Below are 23447 nucleotides of genomic sequence, written 5' to 3'. Positions count from 1 at the left end.
TTTTTATTCCTTATTTGGTAAGAATTTATTTCATGAATAGGTATAAATTTTGCCAAATGTTTATTATGCACTTATTTAGATACTTACATGCTTTTTCTCCTTCAGTTGGTTAATAGAGCAGGTTTTCCTAATATCGAACTATTCATGGCAACAACCCAGCTTGATAATGGTATGTATAGTCTTCATAGACCATCGAGTTTCTGCATCTATGTCCGTATGTTTAACAGACTCATGGCTTACTTTTTCCCACTGTCCATATCTGGTGTTGGCAACAAGATTATACTGGCCTCATAGAATAGGTTGGCACATACGCTTTATATTCTGCTCTCCAGAGAGCCTATATAATGATGCAATGATCTATTGGTTGGCAATTTGGTAGAATTTACCTATAACATTGTTTGGTTCTGGAGTTTCTTTGTGGGAAGATGCTTTAACTGCTGCTTCAATACCTTTAGACCTTTATAGAATTATGTAGGCTTTCTACATTTCCTTGAGTCCTTTTTGGTAAGTTATATTTTTCTGTGACTATGTCCATTTCTGCTAAGGTTTCAAATTTATTTGTATAGACTGGTTGATAGCATTCTCATTATCTTTTTAATCTCTGTTATATCTGTGGCTATGTAATTTTTTTCATTTATAAGGATTTTTATGTGTGCTCTTTGTTTTTCTTGATCAGTTGATCGAAGTTTGTCCATTTTCATAGGCTTTTCAAAGAACTGATTTTGGTGTTCTCTGTACTTTTGACTTATGTTTCGTTAATTATGGCTCTTGTGTTACCTTTTTCTTTCTACTTTATTTGTATCATTTGTTGTCCTTTTCCTAACTTCTAAACTCAGACATTTAATTCATTAATTTTTGGACTTCTCTTATTGTGGATTTAAAGCTGTAAATTTCTAGGGGTGCCTGGCTGGCTCAGTCAGTAGAGTGCGTACCTCTTGATCTTGGGGTTGTGGGTTTGAGCCCCCACACTGGGTGTAGAGATTACTTAGAAATAAAATCTTCAAAAAAATAAAGCTGTACATTTCCCCTGAAGCACTGCTTTTGCTACATCACACAAGTTTCTATATAGAAAATGATCGTTAATATGCACTCAAAATTTGTAACTGTCCATATTTCCTCTACCGATAAGTTAGTTCAAAGTATCTTTAAAAATATCTAAACATGGAGATTTAAAATTTATCTTCTTCTTCTTAATAACGTAATATTTCCTGTGTGTTCTGGGAATGAATTAGTTCAAATTGTTAGCTGTATTATTCAGACCTTCTTTTTGCTTATTGTTTTTTTGGCTTCTTAACCCGAACTAATTGAGGGAGGTGGTTCAAAATTTCCCAGTGTTGAGGTAAATCCGTCAGTTTCTTCGTGCCGTCTGTTAATGTCTGCTTTGTATGTATTGAGACTATTGCATTAGACGCTGGAATGTTTATAACGATCTTCTTGGTGAATTGAACCAATTATTGGAGGAGACCCTCTCGTTCTTAATGATGCTTTCCGTCTGACAGTCTATTGTGGCTGATGGTAGTGTAGCTAAACCAGCTTTATTTCTGTATGTGTATTTACGTGATATTTTTTCCATACTTGTACTTTTTTGTTGTTCTTCTGATTTAGGAGTGTCTCATCTACGAAAGTATAGCTTGTTTCGTTTTGTTCTGTAAAAGATCTGGCAATCTCTTACATGGCAAATTTAGCTCATTCGTATTGACTTGTATTTTTTCTATCATGATCTTAACTGTCACTTTTTTCTGCTTTTTTTTCTATCTCCTTTTAGATAGTGACAGACTTTACTATAGTATGTGATAATTCTCCCTTCTCCTATTGCTTACAGAATATTCTAGGTTTATCTTACTATTTGAATACTATCCCCCCCCCACCCCCCAATCCTCTTTTTTGGTCAGCCTCTGAAGCTGTTTTTGTAAGAGGATATTTTTTATTATGCCCTCACATTTGAATAATTTGACTAGATAAAAGTTTTAGGTCTTAAGTTTATTTATGTCAATATTTATCTTGTGGTATTTGCTGAGCTTCTTGGATTTGTGGGTCGACATAGTTCTTCATTTTTAGAAAATACTCAGTCATTCTCTCTTCAAATATTTCTTTTGCCTCTTCTGCCCTCTCTTTCTGGGACTCCCAATTGTGTGCTTGTTTGCTCGATATTTCCAAATCAGAGATTTCTTATGCTCTGTTGTTTTTTTAAAAATTCATTTATTGGGGGCACCGTTTATTGGTGGCTCAGTCAGTTAAGCGTCTGACTTCGGCTCAGGTCATGATCGTGGGGTTCATGAGTTCGAGCCCCGCGTCGGGCTCTGTGCTGACAGCTGGAGCCTGGAGCTGCTTCAGAATCCGTGTCTCCCTCTCTCTGCCCCTCCCCTGCTCGTGCTCTTGTCTCTCTCAAAAATAAATAAGCATTAAAAAATGCTGAAAATTCATTCATGAGTAATTCATAGTTCGTTTTTTCTTCTGATCTTTAGTTTTAATCATTTTGTTGACTTGTCCTTGAGGTCCATGATTTTCTTCCGTTGTATCAATCCTACGGGTGAGCGTATCCAATCAGTCTTCACTTCAGATGTTGCACTTTTAATTTTGTTACTTTAAGAAGTTTTCTTTATTCTGCTCAAAGAGTGCTGTTCTCTCACTCTTTTGCTTCTCTTGAACGTATTTATAATGGCTTTTTTAAAGTCCTTGTCTGCTAATGCAGACGTGTGGGTCATCCGCAGGCCTGTTTCTTCTTGAGATGATACGTCATAATCTCTTGCTTCTTACACATACTGTGTACAAGACCAGAGAGCCCGAAGCAGAAAATACCTACCCCGTACCAAGCATGGGCTTGCTCCACTCTGCGCTGGGCAGCTGGGCGGAGGAGCTGATCTCTGATGTCCTCAGGAAGTGAGCTGGGCTGGGCCTGGTGCGCTGTGCTCGTTAGTGCCAGTCCCCGATTGGCTTTAGATGCTTGAGGGTTGGAACAGGCCTCTCCCTCCAGCTGGACTGGAGACCTCAGCCTTGGGAGAGTGAGTATGAGATCCCTCTTTGCTTTTTCCAGACCAGCTCCTGGCTCCCCGTGCACTTCGTGAAAGTGCCGTGGGGGAGAACTGGCGGGTGCCGAGCACTTGCCCTGCGTCTGCGACCCCTGATGCCAGCCCACCATGCTTGCTCCCGTAGTCATTATTTTAAGGATTTTTTCTGTTTGTCTCTGATAATCTTAAATTCGGCTGTAATGCGCTAATGTTCCTCTTTTCTCCCGTTTGATGTTCCAGGCCCGTCAGGCCGTGGGGCTCACCTGTCGTCCTGGAAACTGAGCTCCACAGTTGGTCAAACGTTTCCCTGCGGTTTTATTTTTCTCTCATCTTGGACTCCCGCTGCCTCGGTGCTGGCACATCCGCTTCCGCCCTCCACAGCGCCTGCATTTTCTCTCTGATCTACACACGCCTCTCTGCTTCTCTGGGGGAAAATTCCTCAAATGGACCTCTCAACTCATTAACTTCATCTGTATCCGTTTGTAAATTGTGACTTTGTAAATTGTTTCAACTATTAGGGTTCTCCAGTCTTCTTTTTTCCACTTTCTTTTGTTAAGAATGATTTATCGACCCTGTTTTTTTACGACCAGTGCCATGTTCTCTTCTGTATATCTGCCATGCCTATTTCTATGCTCGTCCACCTTCTTTCTTTTGCTCCTAAATATTTGTTGTCTGGACTTTATTGCTGTTATTGTTGGAGAGGGGTGTTCTCCCAGACAGTAACCACCAGCCCCGTGTGCTTGGAAGGATAGGAGGAAAGCATAGACACGTGGGGCTAGGCAGCCCCATCCATCCTCCAGAATTCTTCACCTGTGTGGGGTCGCACGGCATGGGCTTTGCAGGGTGCTGGGAGAGAGCGGCACTGTGTGCCGCACCCCGCCCCCCCCCCCCGCCCCATCTCTGGGTGCTGTCATGGTCCCTGAGCTACTTTGTTTTAAAACTCCTTGCTTTGTGAAGATGTGTTAACATCACACAGATTTTCTGATGGACAGAGTTAGGGATGCAGTGGAATACACATGCAGTTGTGTAAGTGACCCCACGCCTGCAGGGGCGTCAGGTAGACGGGGGCCACCCCAGGCCATGCACCTGGCGCACTCTGGGAGCCTGGAGGTGACGCTGTCTGGAGCGGACTTCCTCCGACAGCTGTGGGTGTCCTGGGGGCCTTGTTCAAAGGAGGGTCTGCTTCCAGGGGGGAGGCCAGGGCCAGAGGCAGGAGATAGGCCCTGAATCCCCAATCTGCCCCTTGAGAACCCTGCCCTGGGGCCACCTCCTGGTCTGAGCTGCTTCATCTGCACAGCAGGCATATGAGTTGGACACCTCGCTCTGAGGACAGGGAGGCCCTTAGTGAACAGTCATCAGCGCCTCCACCAGGGTCGTGACCTGACTTTGCAGGGAGGAAGGGGAGGACCAGGGTCAGAACTGTGGCTCCTGTGCTCCTCCGGGTGGCCCCGATGAGGGGGTTGTGGACCTCACCGGTTGAGCCCACCCACCCGCCCTCCCTGCCCCGGAGGGCCTGCGGATCACCGTGGCACTGTGGAGGTTCGCTCCAGACGCCCTGTGGCTGGCAGACTCGGACGTGGTTGGGGGAGCTCAGGCTGTAGCCGTGGTCACACTTGTACAGGGCCACCGAGCCCAGCCGAGTGCCGTTAAAATGCAGCGTGGCATGCTTCACCTCCGCTGGGGGGCCGCAGTCCACCTCTGTAAGGACACAGCGGCCCTGTCCTGCACTGAGATTCGTCTGCCGGAGGCCTCTCCGCCGGCTCTGGCCTCTGCCCCACCGGGCCTCAGGGCCTGGGACCCTTCTCCCCTCCCCTCTGCCCTCTGCCCCGCCACTCTGCCCTCTGCCCCGCTGGGCCACAGGGCCTAGGACCCTTCTCCCTGCACAGCCCTTCCAGGTGGAAGTGCCTTGACTTCCAGGGCTGGCTGCCCGTCGGATTTTCCTTCTTCCCCCTCCCCTCCTCTGCTCTTTCGGGATTAGGAAGAGATCCCGTCCCTCCACCCCAACCCCCAGCCCTCTCACCCGCCTGGCACCGGCGTCCCATGTACCCTGCTCGGCAGCGGCAGGAGAAGTCTGTGCCTAGGTCCTCACAGGTACCCCCGTTCGAGCAGGGGCTCCGGAAGCAGGGGGACGGGGCTGCAAGGACACAAGGGGTCACCATCACTGGGGCCTCCCCGACGGCCTCTAGGCTCCACGGGAGCTCTGCCTCCCACTCCTCCAGAGCGGGGCCACCCCTGCCCACTGGGAGGACATGCCGCCCCAGGTGCCCTGGCCCGCTGGCCTCTACCCGCCTTACCTATCTCGCAGTGCCGCCCGGAGAAGCCTGGGGGACAGTCGCACTTGTATTTGCCGATGTAGTGAAAGCAGGTGCCGCCATTGTGACAGGGGCCCGAGGCACATGAGTCTGGCTTCCCTGGAAACGAAGGGGCCCCATCAGAGTCGGGTGTCGGGTGTCCTGCACCCACCGCCCAGCGCCCCTCCCCTGACCCTCCCACACCCCAGAGCTGGTGGGCCTTGGGCCCCCCCAGCCCTTCCAGGCTGACTCCAGCTGGCAGGAGCGCACCGATCTCGCAGTGCCTCCCGGTGAAGCGGTAGGGGCAGCTGCAGTGGTATTCGCTGCCTGCCTCCTTGCACGTGCCCCCGTTCCGGCAGGGCCCCGAGCTGCACAGGCGTGGCCGGGCTGCGTGGGGTGGGGGAGAGAGAGAGAGACACACACACAGAAGTGGGTGAACAGGGGCCAGCCTCCAGCCCTGCGGCACCCATGATACCCTGCTCACCTCTTCTTGGCCTGCGGGCCCCAGGGGCCCAGAAGGCCCAGGCCCTTGGGGGCCCCCTGCCCACCCTTCCTCTCTTTCTGCCCAGGTTCTGGGGCCCACTGGGCCCTTCCTGGTGGAGATCTGGCCCCACAGTGCAGCAGACACTGCAGCCCTGCTTCCTGCACGGCAGGTGAGTGACAGCCAGCAAGGAGCCCGGTTGCAGCCGATACGACACTGGGATCCACAGCAGTCCATTTTTATTTTATTTCTCTTTTTTTTTTTAATTTAAATTTTAGTTAAGATACAGTGCAATACTGGTTTCATGAGGAGAATTCAGTGATTCATCCCTTCGTACCACATCCAGGACTCATCCCAAGTGGTCTCCCTATGCCCATAAACCATCTAGCCCCTCCCCCCCACCCTCCTCCTCCATAACCCTCAGTCTGTTCTCTATCGTTAAGAGTCTCTTATGGTTGACTCTTAAATACAGAGAACAGACTGAGGGCGGATGGGGGGGTGGGGGAGAGGGGAGATGGGTGATGGGCATCGAGGGGGGCACTTGTTGGGATGAGCACTGGGTGTTGTATGTAAGCGATGAACCACGGGAATCTACCCCAAAAACCAAGAGCACACTTTACACGCTGTATGCTAGCCAATTTGACAATAAATTATATTGCAAAAAAAAAAGGGTCTCTTATGGTTTATTTCCCTCTTTTCTCTTCCCCCCACTTCCCCTGTGTTCATCTGTTTCTAAAATTCCACATAGGATTGAAAGCATATGGTATTTGTCTTTCTCTGATTGACTTATTTCACTTAGCATAATACCATCTAGATCCATCCACATTGTTGCAAAGGGCAAGATTTCATTCTTTTTGATGGCTGGGTAATGTTCTATTGTGTATGTGTATATATATCACATGTTCTTCATCCGTTTGTCAATGGACATTTGCATTCTTTCTATAGTTTGGCTATCGGCTATTGTTGATAATGCTGCTATAAAACATTGGGGTGCATGCACCCCTTCGAATTCGTATTCGTGTATCCTTTGGGTAAGTGCCTAATAGTGTAATTGCTAGGTGGTAGGGTAGTTCTAGTTTTAGTTTTTTGAGGAACCTCCACATTGTTTTCCAGAGTGGCTGCACCAGTTTGCATTCCCACCAGCAGTGCAAGAGGGTTTCCCTTTCGCTGCATCCTCACCAACACCTGTTGTTTCTTGTGTTGTTAATTTTAGCCATTCTTACAGGTGTGAGGTGGTATCTCATTGTGGTTTTGATTTGTATTTCCCTGACGATGAGTGATGTTGAGCATCTTTTCACGTGTCTGTTGGCCATCCGGATGTCTTCTTTGGGAAAGTGTCTGTTCATGTCTTCTGCCCATTTCTTAACTGGGTTGTTTTTTGGGTGTTGAGTTTGAAGTTCTTTATGGATTTTGGATATTAACCCTTTATCAGATATGTCATTTGTAAATATATTCCCCCATTCCATAGGCTGCCTTTTAGTTTTGTTGACTGTTTCCTTTGCTGTGCAGAAGCTTTTTATCTTGACCAGGTTCCAACAGTTCATGTTTCCTTTTGTTTCCCTTGTCTCTGGTGATGTGCCTAGCAAGAAGTTGCTCTGGCCAAGGTCAAAGAGGTTGCTGCCTGTGTTCTCCTCTAGGATTTTGATGGTTTTCTGTCTCACATTTAGGTCTTTCATCCACTTTGAATTTATTTTTGTGTATGGTGTAAAAAAGTGGTCCAGTTTCATTCTTCTGTGTGTCACTGTCCAGTTTTCCCAACACCATTTGTTGAAGAGACTGTCTTTTTCCCATTGGATATTCTTTCCTGCTTTGTCGAAGATGAGTTGACCATACAGTTGTGGATCCATACTCTGTTCCATTGATCTATGTGTCTGTTTTTATGCCAGTACCATACTGTCTTGATGACTACAGCTTTGTAATACAGCAATTATAATGCTTCTAGTTTTGTTTTTCTTTTTCAGAATTGCTTTGCTTATTCGGCTCTTTTGGTTCCATGCAAATTTTAGGATTGTTTGTTCTAGCTCTGCAAAAAATGCTGAGGGTATTTTGACAGGGATTGCATTAAATGTGTAGATTGCTTTGGGTAGTATAGACATTTTAACAATGTTCTTCTAGTCCATAAGCATGGAATACTTTCCCATTTCTTTGTGTCTTCTTCAATTCCTTTCATAAGCGTCCTATAGTTTTCAGGGTATGGATCTTTTACCTTCTTGGTTAGGTTTACTCCTATGTGTCTAATTGGTTTTGGTGCAATTATAAATAGGATCAATTTCATGATTTCTTTTTCTGCTGCTTTGCTAATTGGTGTATAGAAACGCGACCAATCTCTGTCTGTCGATTTTATATCCTGCAACTTTGCTGAATTCATGTATTAGTTCTAGCAATTTTTTGATAGTCTTTCGAGTTTTCTACATAGAGTATCATGTCATCTGCAAAATAGTGAAAGTTTGATTTCTTCCTTGCTGATTTGGATGCCTTTTGTTTCTTTCTGTTGTCTGATTGCTGAGGCGAAGCTTTCCAGTACAATGTTAAATGGTAATGGTGAGACTGGACAACCCTGTCTTGTTCCTGACGGTAGGGGAAAGGCTCTCAGTTGTTCCCCACCGAGGATGATATTATCTGTGGGTCTTTTGTATGTGGCCTTTATGGTGTTTGAGGTATATTCCTTCTCTCCCTACTTTGTTGAGAGTTTTTATCAAGAATGGAGGCTATGTTTTGTCAAATGCTTTTTCTGCATCTATTGACAGGATCATAGGGTTCTTATCCTTTCTTTTATTAACGTGGTGTATCATGTTGCACCAACATGGTATTTGTAGATATTGCACCAACGCTGCAGCCCAGGAATAAATCCCATTTGATCATGGTGAATAATTCTTTTAATGTACTCTTAAATTCAGTTTGCCAGTATCTTGTTGAGAATTTTTGCATCCATAGTCATCAGAAATATTGGCCTGTAAGTCTCCTTTTTAGTGGAGTCTTTGGTTTTGGAATCAAGGTAATACTGGCTTCATGGAATGAGTTTGGAGGCTTTCCTTCCATTTGTATTTTTTGGAACAGTTTGTGAAGAGTAGGTATTAATTCTTCTTTAAGTGTCTGTTAGTGGGACAGCTGGGTGGGTCAGTTGGTTACGTATCCGACTTCGGCTCAGGTCACGATCTCGTGGTTTGTGGGTTTGAGCCCGTGTCTGGCTCTGTGCTGACAGCTCAGAGCCTGGAGTCTGCAGTCTGCTTCAGATTCTGTGTCTCCTTCTCCTTCTCAAAAATAAATACACATTAAAATAATTTAAATGTCTAGTAAAATTCCCTGGGAAGCCATCTAGCCCAGGACTTTTGTTTGTTTGGAGATTTTTTGTTTGTTTGTTTGGAGATTTTTGATTATAGATTCAATTTCTTTGCTGGTTATGGGCCTGTTCAAATATTCCATTTCTTCTTGTTTGAGTTTTAGTAGTTGTGAGTTTCTAGGAATTTGTCCATTTCTTCCAGATTGCCCAGTTTGTTGGCATATAATTTTTCACAGTATTCTCTTATAATTGTTTGTATTTCTGTGGTGTTGGTTGTAATCTCTCCCCTTTCATTCATGATTTTATCTATTTGGGTCCAGTCTGGACAGGGGTTTATTAACTTTGTTTATTCTTTCAGAGAACCAGCTCTCGGTTTCATTGATCTGTTCTGCTGTTTTGTTTGTTTCTATATTGTTTACTTCTGCTCTAATCTTTATTATTTCCCTTCTTCTGCTGGCTGTGGGCTTTATTTGCTCCTCCTTTTCTAATTCCTCTAGGTGTAAGTTTTGCTTGTGTCTTTGGAACCTTTCTCACTTCTTGAGATAGGCCTGAATCACAGCAGTCCATTTTGGTTTTTGTTTTCTGTGCCTGTTCTGGCACGGACGCATGTTCTCTGGGTCCCAACAGCTTCCCAGGGCCCCGAGGGGCTCACATGCCCATGCCTGCGCTTGAGGAGTCCACGATTTACAGATGTGAATCGAATGGCACGTCGGTCCCTCCACCCTGAGGAATGGCACCTTCACAGGCCCCGGGAGGAGTTAGAGCCTCAGCTTCCTTCACTTTTTTGGGAAAAGTGTGCAGCAGGAAGGGGGCCTGCCCGCTGCACTCAGCCCTTCTCTCCCCACCACCCCACACCTTGCACGGCCTCACAGGCTGCATGCCCAGATTCCAGCCACCCCATCCCTGAGAGCAGCCACCCCGCATCCCCACTTTGGGGCGCCTTTGTCAAAGGCACAGGACCTCAACTGCACGTGCAGAGGGCTGAGCCCGGGGGCTTCCCTTTGGAAATTCCCTCCTCCTCCTACAGGGGTGGCCAAAGCTGTGGGGGTTCCCTGGGTCAGAGTGGCAAGGACCTGCCCTCGGGGCCCCCTTGAGAGCAGAAGAGACTTCCAGGTAAAGCCACCGAGGCCTCTGTTCGGACAGTTGAGGGCAGCAGGAGGCCTAGAGGGCTGTGTGTGGCCCAAGCACTGAGCACCGGGACAGAGGCCCCGGGCTGGCCCGGCTCCGACCGAGGGGTGCCACTGTACAGCCCTGAGCTTGGTTCTGCCTGCACGGAAAGGACAGTCCAGGTTGGGCACGGGCAAGGACAGCGATGCCTGCCACGTTCTTTTTTGTTTATTGTGAGGGAGAGAGAGAGGGAGAGAGAGAACGAGCAGGGGAGAGGGCCAGAGAGGATCCTAAGCGGGCTCCGTGCCGCCAGCACAGAGCCCAACATGGGGCTTGAACTCATGAACCGTGAGATCATGGCCTGAGCCGAAATCAAGAGTCCCACACTCAACCGACTGAGCCACCCAGGTGCCCCACCCACCATGCTCTTATACAACTCTTATGTGTTCTTATGTGCTCTTAAGTGGCTAAATGTTGACATTTCCCAGGTTCGGTGAGACTTAATAAAGTCCTAATTAAATTAAAAAATCAAGGATTCTAAAATCCATTCAAAAAAATGCCGAGCAGGAAATGAAGCCTATTCTGAGGAAAACCAGGGAGTGGCCAGGAGGCCACGGAGTAGAACTACAAACCAAATAAGCAACACTTGGGTGGGGAGATGGTGCTGGCATGAAACACTGAGCGTGAGTGACCAAGATGATTCAGGGTGAGCAGGGCCTCTGTGCCTTGTCCTGCCCTCCGGCCCCTCCCCCGCCCTCCTATCCCCTGCCCTCCCACCCCTCCCCTGCCCTCCTATCCCCTGCCCTCCCACCCCTCCCCTTTCCTCCTCACCCTGCCCTTCCACCCCTCCCCTGCCCTCCTATCCCTGCCCTCCCCACCTTTCTCGCAGTGCCTGCCATGGAACCCTCGGGGGCACTCGCAAGTGTAGGAGTCCTCATGGGCGTCACAGGAGCCTCCGTTGAAGCAGGGGTCCGAGTCACAGGGTGATGGCAGTGCTGGGGGGACAGAGGGTGGTCACCCTGACTTCCCAGCTGGAACCGAGGCCACTTAAAATATACAATTTGTGGGATTGTGGGGTGGGGGGGTCTTAATTCTTTACACCAGCCTCTAAGGCCCTTCCCTGGAAATTCTTTTATTCTCAAATTTTCCAGAATTCATCCTACCTCTTGTATGAGCTAGGACGAGTTGTGGTATGTAGATGTTTCTATACGAGCACCACCATCGTCATCACGTGTAATTATACGTTACGTAGGTAAGCCATGACTTCTCTGTATACCAACACATACACAGGAGTAAGTATTTAATCACACATACTGAATTAGGCTCGTGTGAAGGATTTTCATAGCCGAGCCAGGGGCTCAGGGAAGAGCTCGCAAGCATCTAGACATGACTTTCCAGCTGTGAACTTCTGGCGGTGGAGGGGGTGGACGCCTGGCCCAGACTACAGAAGGTGACACGGTAGGGGGTGGCGTCACACACAGGGCCTCTGGTGGCCTGTAGGGAAGCCCCGGCCTCCGCTTGCTGTGCCCCCACTCCTCCTCCTAACACCGCCCCCCCCCCCACCCCCCCCCCCCCCCCGTGCCGGTAGCCCCGCCCCCAGCTCACAGTGGCTGACGTTGTGGTCAGTGTGGCAGACGCAGAGGTAGCTTCCCCCGTACTCCATGCAGTAGCCCCCGTCCGGGCACTGCGTGTTCATGTTGCAGGGCGTGGCTGTGACTTCTGCAGGGAAGGAAGAGGCCCGTGTGTTTCCCTGGGGACTTGGAGTCCTTGGGAAGGAGCAGGTGGCCAGCCCCACACCCTGGGGTGGGAGCGGGGGATCACGGGACCCCTAGTTAAGGGTCTGGGTCTATGCTGCGGGCCCAGACCCAAGCCACCACCTATCCTCCGGTTTGGGGGACTTTTAGGGGCAAGGCGGAAAGGGTGCCCCCGCCACAGCCCTGGGCACTTACCAAATTCACAGAGGAGCCCAAAGAACCCTGGGGGACACTGGCAGAGGGTGGTGTTGGCCTCTAGGCATCTGCCACCATTGCGGCACCCACAGTGCTCAGGGGTTCCTGCCGTAGACAAAGGGAGGGAAGAGCCTCCGATGTGGGAGTGCTGGAAGGCAGAGGCCTCCCCTGCACCTGACAACACCTGTGCACCTGACTCTCTCCTAAGCCTGACCCTCCCCTGCGCCTGACTCCCTCCTGCTCTTGACCCTCCCCCCTCCCCTGCACCTCACCCTCCCCTGAGCCTGACCCTCTCCTGCACCTGACTCCCTCCTGCGCCTGACACACCTGGGCAACTGACTCTCTCCTAAGCCTGACCCACCCCTGCGCTTGACTCCCCCTGCTCCTGACCCTCCCCTGTGCCTGACCCGCTCCTGCGCCTGACCCCCTCCTACGCCTGACCCTCCCCTGTTCCCATGAGTGCTGCTGTGTACACACACACTCTCTCTCTCTCTCTCTCTCTCTCTCTGCCTCCCTCTCTCTCTTTCCCTCCCCCCACCCCCTCGTGGGTGTTTGCATGCACACTTACCTGACTCCCTGCATACACTACCACAGGAGGACCTTGCCCTGAACCACAGCCCCGGCAGCCCCAGCCCAGACTCACTCTCCCTGCAGTCGAGGCCAGTGAAGCCCTGGGGGCATTCGCACACGTAGCCCTCCTCTGCATCCACACAGGTGCCCCCGTTCTGGCAAGGGGCTGAGAGGCAGGGGTCGGGCACTGGGTGGCTTCCTGCAAGAAAGACAGAAGTCACCAGAGGCCACACGGAGCGCACGGGGCGGGGTGGGGTGGGGTGGGGAGTGAGGCCAAGGGCCTCCTTGCTCGGGCCCCACAGTGCTCAGGTCTCAGGTCTCAGATTTGAGTCTGAGGCTCACTTTCTGGAAACTGCTTTCTAGCTGCCTGTCACCGTCTGAGCCCCCTCTGTGGGGAGCAGAAGGGCAAGCAAGAGTAAGCGCCCCATGGTGTGCACAGCTAAGGCCAGAGGCTCTAAACAAATGTTTCTAATCACACATTTCTGTTAGTAACATGGTTGGGATTTTCCACATACAGTTTTTGTTGATTTCTAGTTTAACTACTGTAATCAGAGAACGCAGTCCTTTCCAACTGACTGAACTTTATTTTTTTTTAATTTTTGTTTCAATTTTAGTTGACAAGCAGTGCAATATTTGTTTCAGGAGTAGAACCTAGTGATTCATCCCTTGCATACAACACCCGGTGCTTATTCAAGTGCCCTCCTTAGTACCCATCTGCCATCTAGCCCACTCCCCACCCATCTCCTTCCATCAGCCCTCAGTTTGTTCTCTATCGTTAAGAGTCTGTTGTGGTTTGTTTCCCTCTCTTCTCTTCCCCCCCTCTTCCTGTACATTCATCTGTTTTGTTTCTTAAATTCCAGATGAGTGAAATCACTTGGTATTTGTCTTACTCTGATTGACTTATTTCACTTAGCGCGATACACTCTCGCTCCATCCATGTCTTTGCAAATGGCAAAATTTCCTTCTTTTTGATGGCTGAGTAATATTCCATTGTCTACATGTACCGTATCTTCTTTACCTAGTCATCAGTCGATGGACATAGCTTGGATATTGTTGATAGTGCCGCTATAAACATTGGGGTACATGTGCCCCTTCCAATCAGCATTTTTGTATCCTTTGGGCAAATACCTAGTAGTGCGATTGCTGGATTATGGGGTGAGATTTATTTTGTGTCCTACGGGATGGTCTGTCATAGTGAGTGCTCCATGAGCACTTGGAAAGGATGTGGGGGGTTTGTAAATGTCACTTAGGTCAGGTGGTCCGATGGTGCTATTCACATCTTTGAGGTCCATACTGATTTCTGTGAGTCACTGAGGGTGGCGTATTGGAGCCACCCCGGTAGTTAGGGATCTATTTCTCCTTGCTTTCGCTTCCTTTGTCCTGATACGTGTTCAGCGTTCACGGGTGCAAGTACATTACAGATGCTCTGCCTTTTTGATGGGTTGACACCTTTGGCATAAAAGAGCCATCTGTCTCCGGCAGTATTCCTTACTCTAGAGTTTAATCTGTTTGATATGGAGATAGCCACCCCAGCTTCTCTCGATCAGTGTTTGCCAACCTGTTGCTTTTCGTTGTTTAGATGTTTGATTTCTTCATGTGGTTCAGAATTTATCTTTTAAGTAACATATGGTACAATTGGCTTTTGCTCGATGTCGACTTTTAACACACGTACAGATCTGTGTTGCTCCCACCACAATGAGGACACTGAGCACTCCGTCATCTCAAGTGCTTCCTTGTTCTATCTTTTCAGGGTCACAGACTCCCTCCCTTCCTGAGCCCCTGGCAACTACTGATCCGTTCATCACCACAGTTTGTCTAAGAATGAGAGAAGTGGAAGATTATGTATGAACAGTATGTGATCTTTTGAGACTGGCATCTTTCACTCAGCATCAGGCCTCCAAGATCTGTCTCAGTTGTATGATCAGCAGTCATGTATTCCATGAACGGGGAAGGACATTTGGATTCCTAGGTTTTTGTGATTATAAATAGACATGCTATGAACATTTGTGTATTTTGTGTGAACAGTTGTTATTTCTTTAGGGTTAATAGCTAGGAATGGGATTGCTGGGTCATATTATAAGTGCACGTTTAACTTTATGAAACACTGCGAGGCTGTTTCCACAGTGGCTAAACCATTTGGCATCACCACCCAACATACGCAGGAGTTCCTATAGTTCTGTGTCCTCACCAGTCAGCACTTTTTCTCGTAGCCATTCTGATAGCTTTGTGGTGGTACCTCATCGTGGCTTTAATTTGCAATTCACCAATGGCTAATGATAATGACAGATCACCACGTTTGTTCATGTGCTTCTTTGCCTTCTGGGCATCCTTTATGGTTAAATGTCTTGTTCAGGTCTTTTGCCCATTTTGTGATTGGTTGGCTGTTTGGTCACAGTTGAGCATGGAGAGTTCTTTATGTGTTCCAGACACCACTCCTTTGTCAGACAGGACTTCTTGAAGCATGCAGCTTGTCTCCTCATTCTCTGGACCGTGTCTTTCACAGAGAAGTGTGTTTCATTCTGATGAAGACCACTGTTTCTGTCTTTCTCTGCTGGGATACGCTTTTGCTGTCTTACCTAAGAACCTTCATCTAACCCTAGGTCACAGAGATTTTCGTCCTATGTTTTCTTCTAGGAATATAATGGTTTCAGGTTTTCCATTCAGGTCTATGATTCATTCTGACCTAATCTTGTATAAGGTGTGAGGTTGAAGCTGAAGTTCATTTTTTGCACAAGAATGTCTAATTGTTCTGATACCGTGTGTTGAAAAGATAATCCTTTCTCCACTGAATTGCTTTCATACCTTTTAAAAAACTTGGCCATATGTGTGTGGGTCTTCTTCTGGATCCTGTCTTCCATTCCAGGGATGTATGTGTCAGTCCCTTTGCCAATACCACAGGGTCTTAATCACTGTAGCTTTATAGTTAAGTCTTAACACTAGGTAGTGTGATTCTTCAACATTTATTCTTTTCCAAAATTGTTTTGGCTGTCTTAATTCCTTTGTCTTTTCATATAAATTTTAGGACCAGCTTATGCATAGCTACAAAACTCTGCTGAGACTTTGGTTGGAATCATGTTAAATCTATAGATCACCTTGGGGAGGACTGACATATTTACTATGTTGAGTCTCCCAATCCATGAACATGGGATGTCCCTCCATTTCCTTAGATCTTCAGTTTCTCTCACCAGAATTTTGTGGTGTTCAGCATACAAGTCCTGTACGTGTTTTGTCAGATTTATGCCTAAGTCTTTCAATTTGGGAGAAGCTAAATGGTATTGTTTTTAACATTTTCGATCGGATTGCCCAACTTAAGGAGCTCTGGAATTCAGAAGTGATTATGGGGTTGCTGAACCCAGATCCCCCTCTCTGCAATCTCCCCATAGTTCCCAGTGTTCTGGGGCGACCCCTGAGTCCTCTGGCAAGAAATCTGGGGCTTTTATTGACCCCATTCTGCTACTTCCATCCTGTGAGTGCGCTCTCAAGTCTGGGCCAAGTGGTGGGTGGACAGAGAAAAATAAAAGCAATGGAAGTTGCCCATCCTCGTGGAGTCATAGGACCTCCGGGTGGAGAGGAAGTTTCCTCCTGTCAGTTTGGACCCCTGAGGGATCCCGCCCCCACCCATTGCTGCTGTTGTTGGCCCTGCTTCTCGTGCCTGACTAGTGCCTACTCCTGGAGCTCTTTCTGTCCATCTGATGCTCATTTGTGGCCCGGGAGATGCTTTGAGTCCAGGCAGGGGAGGCACCAGAGGAAAAAAATGGTAAATTCACCACTGGTTCTGTGGTGCTTCGAAGCTGGGTCCCCTTCCCCAGTCCGCCTGCTATTATTTATTTTTCCGAGTCCTCAGAGAGCTACTCCACGCATTCTGTCCAGGATTTATGGCTGCATCCAGTGGGAGAAACAGGGCACAGCATGCTTACTCCATCTTACCCAAAACCAGAAACCCACTCCACTACTTTCAAATTATCTGTGTCTTTATATTTATAGTAGGTTTCTTGTAGACAGTGTCTAGTCGGGTCTTGCTTTTCAATTCAGTTTTACAACGTCTGCTTTTTAAGTGGTGTGTGTACGCATGTCACATGTTAACAGAACTAGCAGTATGATCAAACCTGCCATCGTGCTGGTGGTTGTGACTCGTTCCATGTATTTCTTACTCCTTTTTTTCTTCTTTCCTGCCTTCTGGATTGAGTATTTTTAGGATTCCGTTTTATTTCCACCACTGTTTTATTTATTTATTTTTTTTAAGTTTATTTATTTCGAGGGGGGAGAGGCAGAGAGAGAGAGAGGGAGAGAGAGAGAATCCCAAGCAGGGTCTGCACAGGCAGAAATGTTAAAGGAAATTGCTTAGATTAAAGAAAAATGGTACCAGATGAACATCCGGATCTACACAAATGAATGAAGGGCTCTGGAAACCCTAACTATGTGGGTAAATGTACAAGCATACCTCGTTTTACTGGGCTTCACTGATACTGTGTTCTTTACATATCGAAGGTTTGTAGCAACCCTGCACCAAGCAAGTCCCTGGGGCCATTTTTCTAATCGCATTTGTTCACTTTATGTCTCTGTGCCACATTTTGGTAAGTTTGCGGTATTTCAAAATTTTAAATTGCGATTATATTTGTTATGGTGACCTGTGATCAGTGCTTATAACTCACTAAAAGCTCAGATGATGGTTACCATTTTTTAGCAAAGTAGGTTTTTTAAAAAATATTTTTAATGTTTATTTATTTTTGAGAGAGAGAGACAGAGCGTGAGCAGGGGAGAGACAGAGAGAGAGGGAGACAAATAATCCGAAGCAGGCTCCAGGCTCTGAGCTGTCAGCACAGAGCCCGACGTGGGGCTCGAACCCACAAACTGCGAGATCATGACCTGAGCCAAAGTCAGATGCTTAAGCGACTGAACCCCCCAGGCACCCCTAGCAAAGTAGTTTTTAATCAAGGTGTGTATATTTTCTTAGATGTGATGCTGTTACACACTTAATAGACTGCAGTGTAATGTTAACCTAACTTTTATAGGCACTGGGAAACCAGAAAATTCATTTGACTCCCTTTATTGCCATATCCATGTTATTATAGTGGTCTGGAACTGAACCCACAGTATCTCCAAGGTATAATTGTAAAATACTTCTCTTCTTTTTAATCTCTTCAAAGATAATTTTAACACAAAAAATAAAAGTATGTTTTGGGCTTTGTAGCATTTATAGAAATAAATGTATGACCTTAATAGCTTAAAGCAGAGTGTGCAAGCTTTTCCTGTGAAGCACCAGATACTAGTATTTTTGGCTTTAAGAGCCATGTGACCACAGATATTCAACTTGCCAGTGTAATGCAAAAGCAGCCAGCCATAGACATCCATGAATGAATGGGCATGGCTGTGTTCCAATAAAACTTTATTTTTTAAAATGGGTGGCAGGCGGGGTGCCTACGTGGCTCAGTCGCTTAAACATCTGACTCTTGGTTTTGGCTCAGGTCATGATCTTGCGGTTCATGAGTTTGAGCCCTGTGTCGGGCTCCATGCTGACCCCGCAGAGCCCGCTTGGGATTCTCTCTCTTCCCCCGGACCTCTCTCCCCTTCTCTGCCCCTCCCCACCTCTTTCAAAATAAATAAATAAACTTAAAAAAAAACCCATTTCTTATAGATCAGATACGCCGGTGCTGAATAATTCTGTTTTTGCTGTCTGACAGATCTTTACTTCATGTTTGAGAGACAGTTTTTCTGTGTATACACTGCTAGGGGGACGGCCCGCTGTCTTGAGGCTGGCACTGCTGCTGATGAGAAGTCTTTACCATTCTTGTTTCTCTTTGTCCTGTGTCTGGTCTTTTTCCTCTGGCTGCATTTCAGATTTTCTCTGTTACTTGTTCTCAGCAATTTGATTATGATGTGCTTTGTGTGATTTTCTTCATGCTTTTCTTGGATACGTGGGTTTTAATTTTCATCCAACTTAGAAAATACGTGGCTATTATTTCCTCAATCTTTTTCTGTGCCCCTGCAGCCCCTTCATCTTTCTGGGCCCCGCATGTGTAGACCCTAAACTGCCTGGTGTGTGTCACACGGGTCACTGAAGACTCGGCCTCGGTCGCAGTCTCTCTCCTTCCTGTGCTGCCTGTTGGGTCGTTTCTTCCAGTGCACGGATCTTCCCTTCTGCAGGGTCTAACCTGTGGTTAATATGTCCAGTGTGTTTTTAATACAGAGATTTTACGTTTTGTATCTCTAGAAGTTCCTTGTATCTTCTTCTCACTGTGTCTTTTCCCCTCCACAGCCTTGAGCATACAGAGCATGTTCACAGGAGACGATTAAACGTGCACATCTGCTAATTTCATCGTCTCTGCCGTCTGTTCCTGTTGATCTATTTTCCTTCTGGCTGTGGGTCATAATATTCTTTTTTTTCTAATTTATTTAATTAACAATTTTTTAAATGTTTATTTATCTTTGAGAGAAAAAGACAAAGCGCGAGCAGGGGAGGGACAGTAGGAGAGAGGGGGATGCAGAATCCGAAGCAGGCTGCAGGCTCCGAGCTGTCAGCACAGAGCCCGACGTGGGGCTCGAACTCACGAACCGAGAGATCCTGACCTGAGCCGAAGTCAGAGGCTCAACCGACTGAGCCTGTGGGTCATATATTCTTGATGCTTAGTATACCTGGTAGTTTTTGGCTGGGCATTTTGGGGTCCTGGATTCTGTTACATTCCTTTAAGGAGTATAGGATTTGATTCTGGCATGTGGTTAAACTACTTGTGATTGGTTTGAGCCTTTCAGACTTTCTTTCAGTGTTTGTTAGGACAGGTCAGATTAGCCTTTAGCATCTATGTATCCACACCAGCAAGATGATCCCCACCGACGACCCTCCTCAGCGTTGGCCCTGGCTGTGAAGAGCTCTCTGCACCCTGGCTGTAGAGAAGCGGGTTATCCTGAGCCTTGTGGAGTTCCAAGGATTGTCTGACTCACACTTCTGGGGGTTCCTTCCCGGCCTGTGGACCTCACCCCACCTGGACTGTGCTGAGCAGAGTCGGGGTCCCCTCTGCTCATCCTCAGAGCTGCTTCTCACATCTCCTCCAACCTCCTGCTTAGTAGCTCCGTCCCTTGTGGAGTTCTCCCCACAGACTGCAACCACCAAACTCGAGTCCCAGTCTCCGAGACTCCGAGACTCCGAGACTCCGGGGAACCGCTGGAGCCTGGATCCCTTGCTGCAAGGAGCTGGGGGGCTTCCTGCAGGCAGACTCGGGGCAGTCGTGGGGTGTACTGCACTTCAGTCCCTCCTCGCAGGGGAACAGTCCCAGGACGTCTGTTGTCCAGAGGCCAAAAATAGTTGTTTCGTGTATCTTACCCGGTTTTCCAGTCGTGGACGGTGAGGGAAATTCCCTTGGCCAGAAGCAGAAGAGTGCATACTGGTTTTTAAAATTACCTCCACCTTTTGGTCACCTCCCTGTTGAATCTGATTAGGACGTGAAGGCTGGCATCTTGCAGCGTGACCGATGAGCGTACATTAGGGATGGAGGTGTCGGTTCTGTCCTTCCTCGTTATTTGCTTGTATTTGCGTTATTCTTCCCATACCGAATGTGGTTTCTTTGCGAAATCTTTTAAAATCACTAATCTGTTTTCTGACATGAGTTTAGTTAAATACACAGATATTTAGATAATAATCTGGGCAAGGTGAGCTGGGACCCCTCGCAGTGATTTTAAGCAACCAGACAGATAAGATTGCTGCCCTCCCCTCCTCCCCTCTGCACTGCAGAGCCTCACCCTGTCCTCAGGATGTGGCCCGTCCTATGTGTGGCCGTCTGACCAAAGACTGATGGAGGGCATAGCATCCACCTACATCTTACTTGTGGGCAAAATGTCATTTCCTCCTTAAGTTTTTAGACTCCAAGGAAACCTGACAAGCTTGTCTTGGGCCCCCTGGGGAGCAGCTGCCCATGCCGTGCACACTGCTCTCGGCACAGTGGCCGAGCAAGACCTTTGGAGGTCAGAGCAATGTCAGACGCTGACAGCCTGGATTTATTCTGTGGGTTGTAAAATCTGGTTGTTTTTTACATTGATCTACCAAGTCGTAATCAGCATTTAAAACAATGGGAAATAGAAACCAGCAAATTCATCACATGTAGTAAAGATCAGTTTTCTTTCTGACTCCCGTCACCCATTCCCTTGCACGGTGAGCGGTCTGGAGTCGGAAAGAAGGATGTGAAAAAGCCAAGAATCTCCTGAGCTGGAGGAGGGGCCTTGAGGGTGTGGCCATCTTTCCCTGCATGTTACAGATGGACATGGGGACTGGAGAGGACCCCGCACGGCACGTGGGCGGCAGAGTCGGGGCCACAACGGCAGCCCTGGGGACAGGCTGGCACAGGCAGGCTGGGGAGGTGACCCTCCCCACCCCAGACCGCAGTGGAGCCGATCTGGACAGTGAGGTAAAGGGGCCGGGTGCCCGCGCTGGACCGCCGTCGCTGTGGGGCCCGGGGGCTGTGGGCACGTGCCCTTACCTGTCTCGCAGCGAGGTCCCGCGAACGGCTCTGAGCACAGGCAGGTGAAATTCCCCACGAGGTCCACACACGAGCCTCCGTTCAGGCACGGGCCCGAGGCACATTCGTCCACATCTGCGGGCAGAGGAGGTGGGAGCTTGCTCGAGCCAGCCTTTGGCTCCCTGGCACCTGGTCTGGCCGGGCGGGAGCCTCTCCCTTCCCCCCGGGCAGGCCACTCACCCGTCTCGCAGGCCGTGCCCGTGTAGCCGGCCTGGCACAGGCACACCGCCGAGCCGCTCTCCGCCTGGCACCGGCCGCCGTTCTCACACTCTCTGGTGTCACATGGAGACAGTGCTGCACGTGCAGAGGGGGGAAGGTGTCGGACCCCTCGCTGTGGCCGCGGGGGCGGGGGGGAGTCCCGTGGAGCCCCACTCTGCAGGCGGCTCTGGAGGGTGTTGGCTGTGGGGGGCCTGGCCCGGACGGTTCCCACCCATCGGCCTCGAGCTCGTCTGCGCCGGGGTTGTGGCAGCAGATCTGGGGTGGAAGGAGGCTGTGCGCGCTGGTGGGGGGCGCAGGGGTGACCGGGCCCAGGTTCCACCCTCCCTGTGGTTGTTCTTCTCAGTTGCCAGCACAGAGTGGGATTCTGGGGCACTGGCTGGAGGGATTCCTCTGGGCCAGAGCCTTGAAGGGGTGCAGCGGGCAGGGAGAATGGCCCTTAGCGGAAGGGGCGGGGGGGGGGGGGGAGGGGGGAGGAGGCATGTCTTGCCGCAGGGCTGGGCGTAGAGGCTGTCAGCCCCCACCAGGTGGGGGTGAGCCGTGGTGGCGCCTGTTCCTGGCCACCTCCACCCAGCGTGCTGGCCTCTCAGACTCCCTGGTGGCTGCTGGCCCCTGAGCTCTGGTGGCTGAGCCGGGGGTGGGGGGACACTGCCTTCCCTCAGCCATGACACATGTCCTGATGACAGCGCATTCCCCAAACGACTCAGTGTGGGCGCCAAACGCGTCGGGAGCACGTGGCCCTCCCGGGCCTCGTGGGGGACAGTGGGAGGAAGGAGACGGCGGTGTGGAGGGGCTCTGCTGGCTGACGGCACCAGATGACCCCCGTCTCCCGGACCCTGACTCCACCAGAGAGCAGGGCTGGGCACCTGTGGGGAGGGGAGGCTCATGGTGAACAGCACAGGTGTCCCTGTCTGGACGCTGCTGGGTGTCCCTGCTGTCGTGTGCCCTGGTGGCTGAGGTGGGTCCTGAGACCAGCGAGCGTCGGTGGGGACCTGGGACTCATCGGTGTCACCGTCTTGGCCGTGAGGAATCTGAGGCACGGGGCCACCGGCTCCAGCCCCAGGCCCTCCGAGGGGCCTCCCTGGGCCCAGACACGTGTATGTGCACTGGAGTCACAGACCTTGAAACATTCCTTGTGGCTATAAGTCTCCCTGAAAAATGGTTCTTCTTCTATAGGGGAATGGGTGTGTGGTCCAGCCCAGGAGCGTTAGGGATCACGGTGCTTTGATCTTAAGAGGCTCTTTTTCTTGGGCTCCCCTAGCAGCTTCCCACAGTGAGACTGGGGGTGGAAGTGGGGGCCCCCCTTCCGGCACCAGGTAGGCAAAGGGCCAGGGTGAAGGGACCCCAGAGAGGTGCTGGCGGAAGGGCAGGGGGTGCTGTTTGGAAGGAGGGAGGCAGGTGGGGTGCAGCAACAAGGAGGTCTCAAGAAGGACCCCAACCCTCGCCTGTGAGACCTGGGGGCCTCCCCTTCTGTGGGGGGCTGTTGGGGTTTGGGGTCCTGGGGGTACAGAGAGGAAGAGGGTGGGGGGTTGTGCCCTTCTGCACCCCACAGCTGGCCTGTCTGACCTCAGGAGGCCCCACATTCGCCCCAAGCCAGTCCAGAGCTGAGAGGCAAGTGACGGCCTGTAGCACCTGGGGCGGCCCTCGTGCAGGCCCTGTGGCCCGGCTGGAACCGGGCACCGACTGCTCCAACGTGTCATCCCTGGTGTGTGCACCAGGGCCCAGGAGGCGCTCTGGATTTGCCTCTCGAGTCTCCGCTCCTGCCCCCACGAGCCTTGGGGCTGCCCGAGTCTACCGCCGAGCCCTCCGCGGATGCCGACCCGGTGCCCCCACCGGGCTGACCACGTGTCCCTGGCCGGGCAGGACCACTCGGGGTGCCCTGCAGCCGCTGGCGTTCCTCTCACCTGTCTCACAGGTGGGCCCCCCGAAGCCGGCTGGGCATCGGCAGCTGAAGCTGTTGATGCCGTGTGTGCAGGTCCCGCCGTTCTGACATGGATGGGAAGCACATTCGTTAACATCTGAAAAACAGGGCCGGCTG

The 23447-nt window shown here is 49.8% G+C and overlaps 2 protein-coding genes across 11 annotated transcripts in view; one reads left to right on the top strand and one right to left on the bottom strand.

Moving 5' to 3' along the window:
* SNED1 (sushi, nidogen and EGF like domains 1) overlaps positions 1 to 23447 on the bottom strand; it is an 89047-nt gene that overhangs the window by 33755 nt on the left and 31845 nt on the right. For 8 of the 10 annotated variants that reach the window (XR_015255667.1, XR_015255670.1, XR_015255671.1 and 5 more), the window contains 11 exons: positions 23314 to 23427; positions 21374 to 21487; positions 21155 to 21268; positions 12760 to 12885; positions 12117 to 12221; positions 11773 to 11886; positions 11046 to 11162; positions 5570 to 5686; positions 5303 to 5419; positions 5029 to 5142; positions 4533 to 4706 (listed from right to left, as the gene is read on the bottom strand). Coding sequence is in view for 5 of the 10 variants with exons in the window: in XM_086720168.1 (XP_086576294.1) it covers positions 4533 to 4706; positions 5029 to 5142; positions 5303 to 5419; positions 5570 to 5686; positions 11046 to 11162; positions 11773 to 11886; positions 12117 to 12221; positions 12760 to 12885; positions 21155 to 21268; positions 21374 to 21487; positions 23314 to 23427 (1326 nt within the window). In the remaining 5 variants the exon portion in view is untranslated. The remainder of the gene's footprint in view (positions 1 to 4532; positions 4707 to 5028; positions 5143 to 5302; positions 5420 to 5569; positions 5687 to 11045; positions 11163 to 11772; positions 11887 to 12116; positions 12222 to 12759; positions 12886 to 21154; positions 21269 to 21373; positions 21488 to 23313; positions 23428 to 23447) is intronic. The other 2 variants (XR_015255669.1, XR_015255668.1) reach the window with 2 other exon arrangements.
* MTERF4 (mitochondrial transcription termination factor 4) overlaps positions 1 to 23447 on the top strand; it is a 69457-nt gene that overhangs the window by 39340 nt on the left and 6670 nt on the right. The window lies entirely within an intron of this gene.

The sequence above is a fragment of the Puma concolor genome, chromosome C1 (genome assembly GCF_028749965.1).
Source record: "Puma concolor isolate L17-30 chromosome C1, mPumCon1.1.hap2, whole genome shotgun sequence".
Classification (NCBI taxonomy): Eukaryota; Metazoa; Chordata; class Mammalia; order Carnivora; family Felidae; genus Puma; species Puma concolor.
The sequence above is the reverse complement of the archived record's forward strand: the minus strand, read 5'-3'. Positions and strand labels throughout refer to the sequence as shown.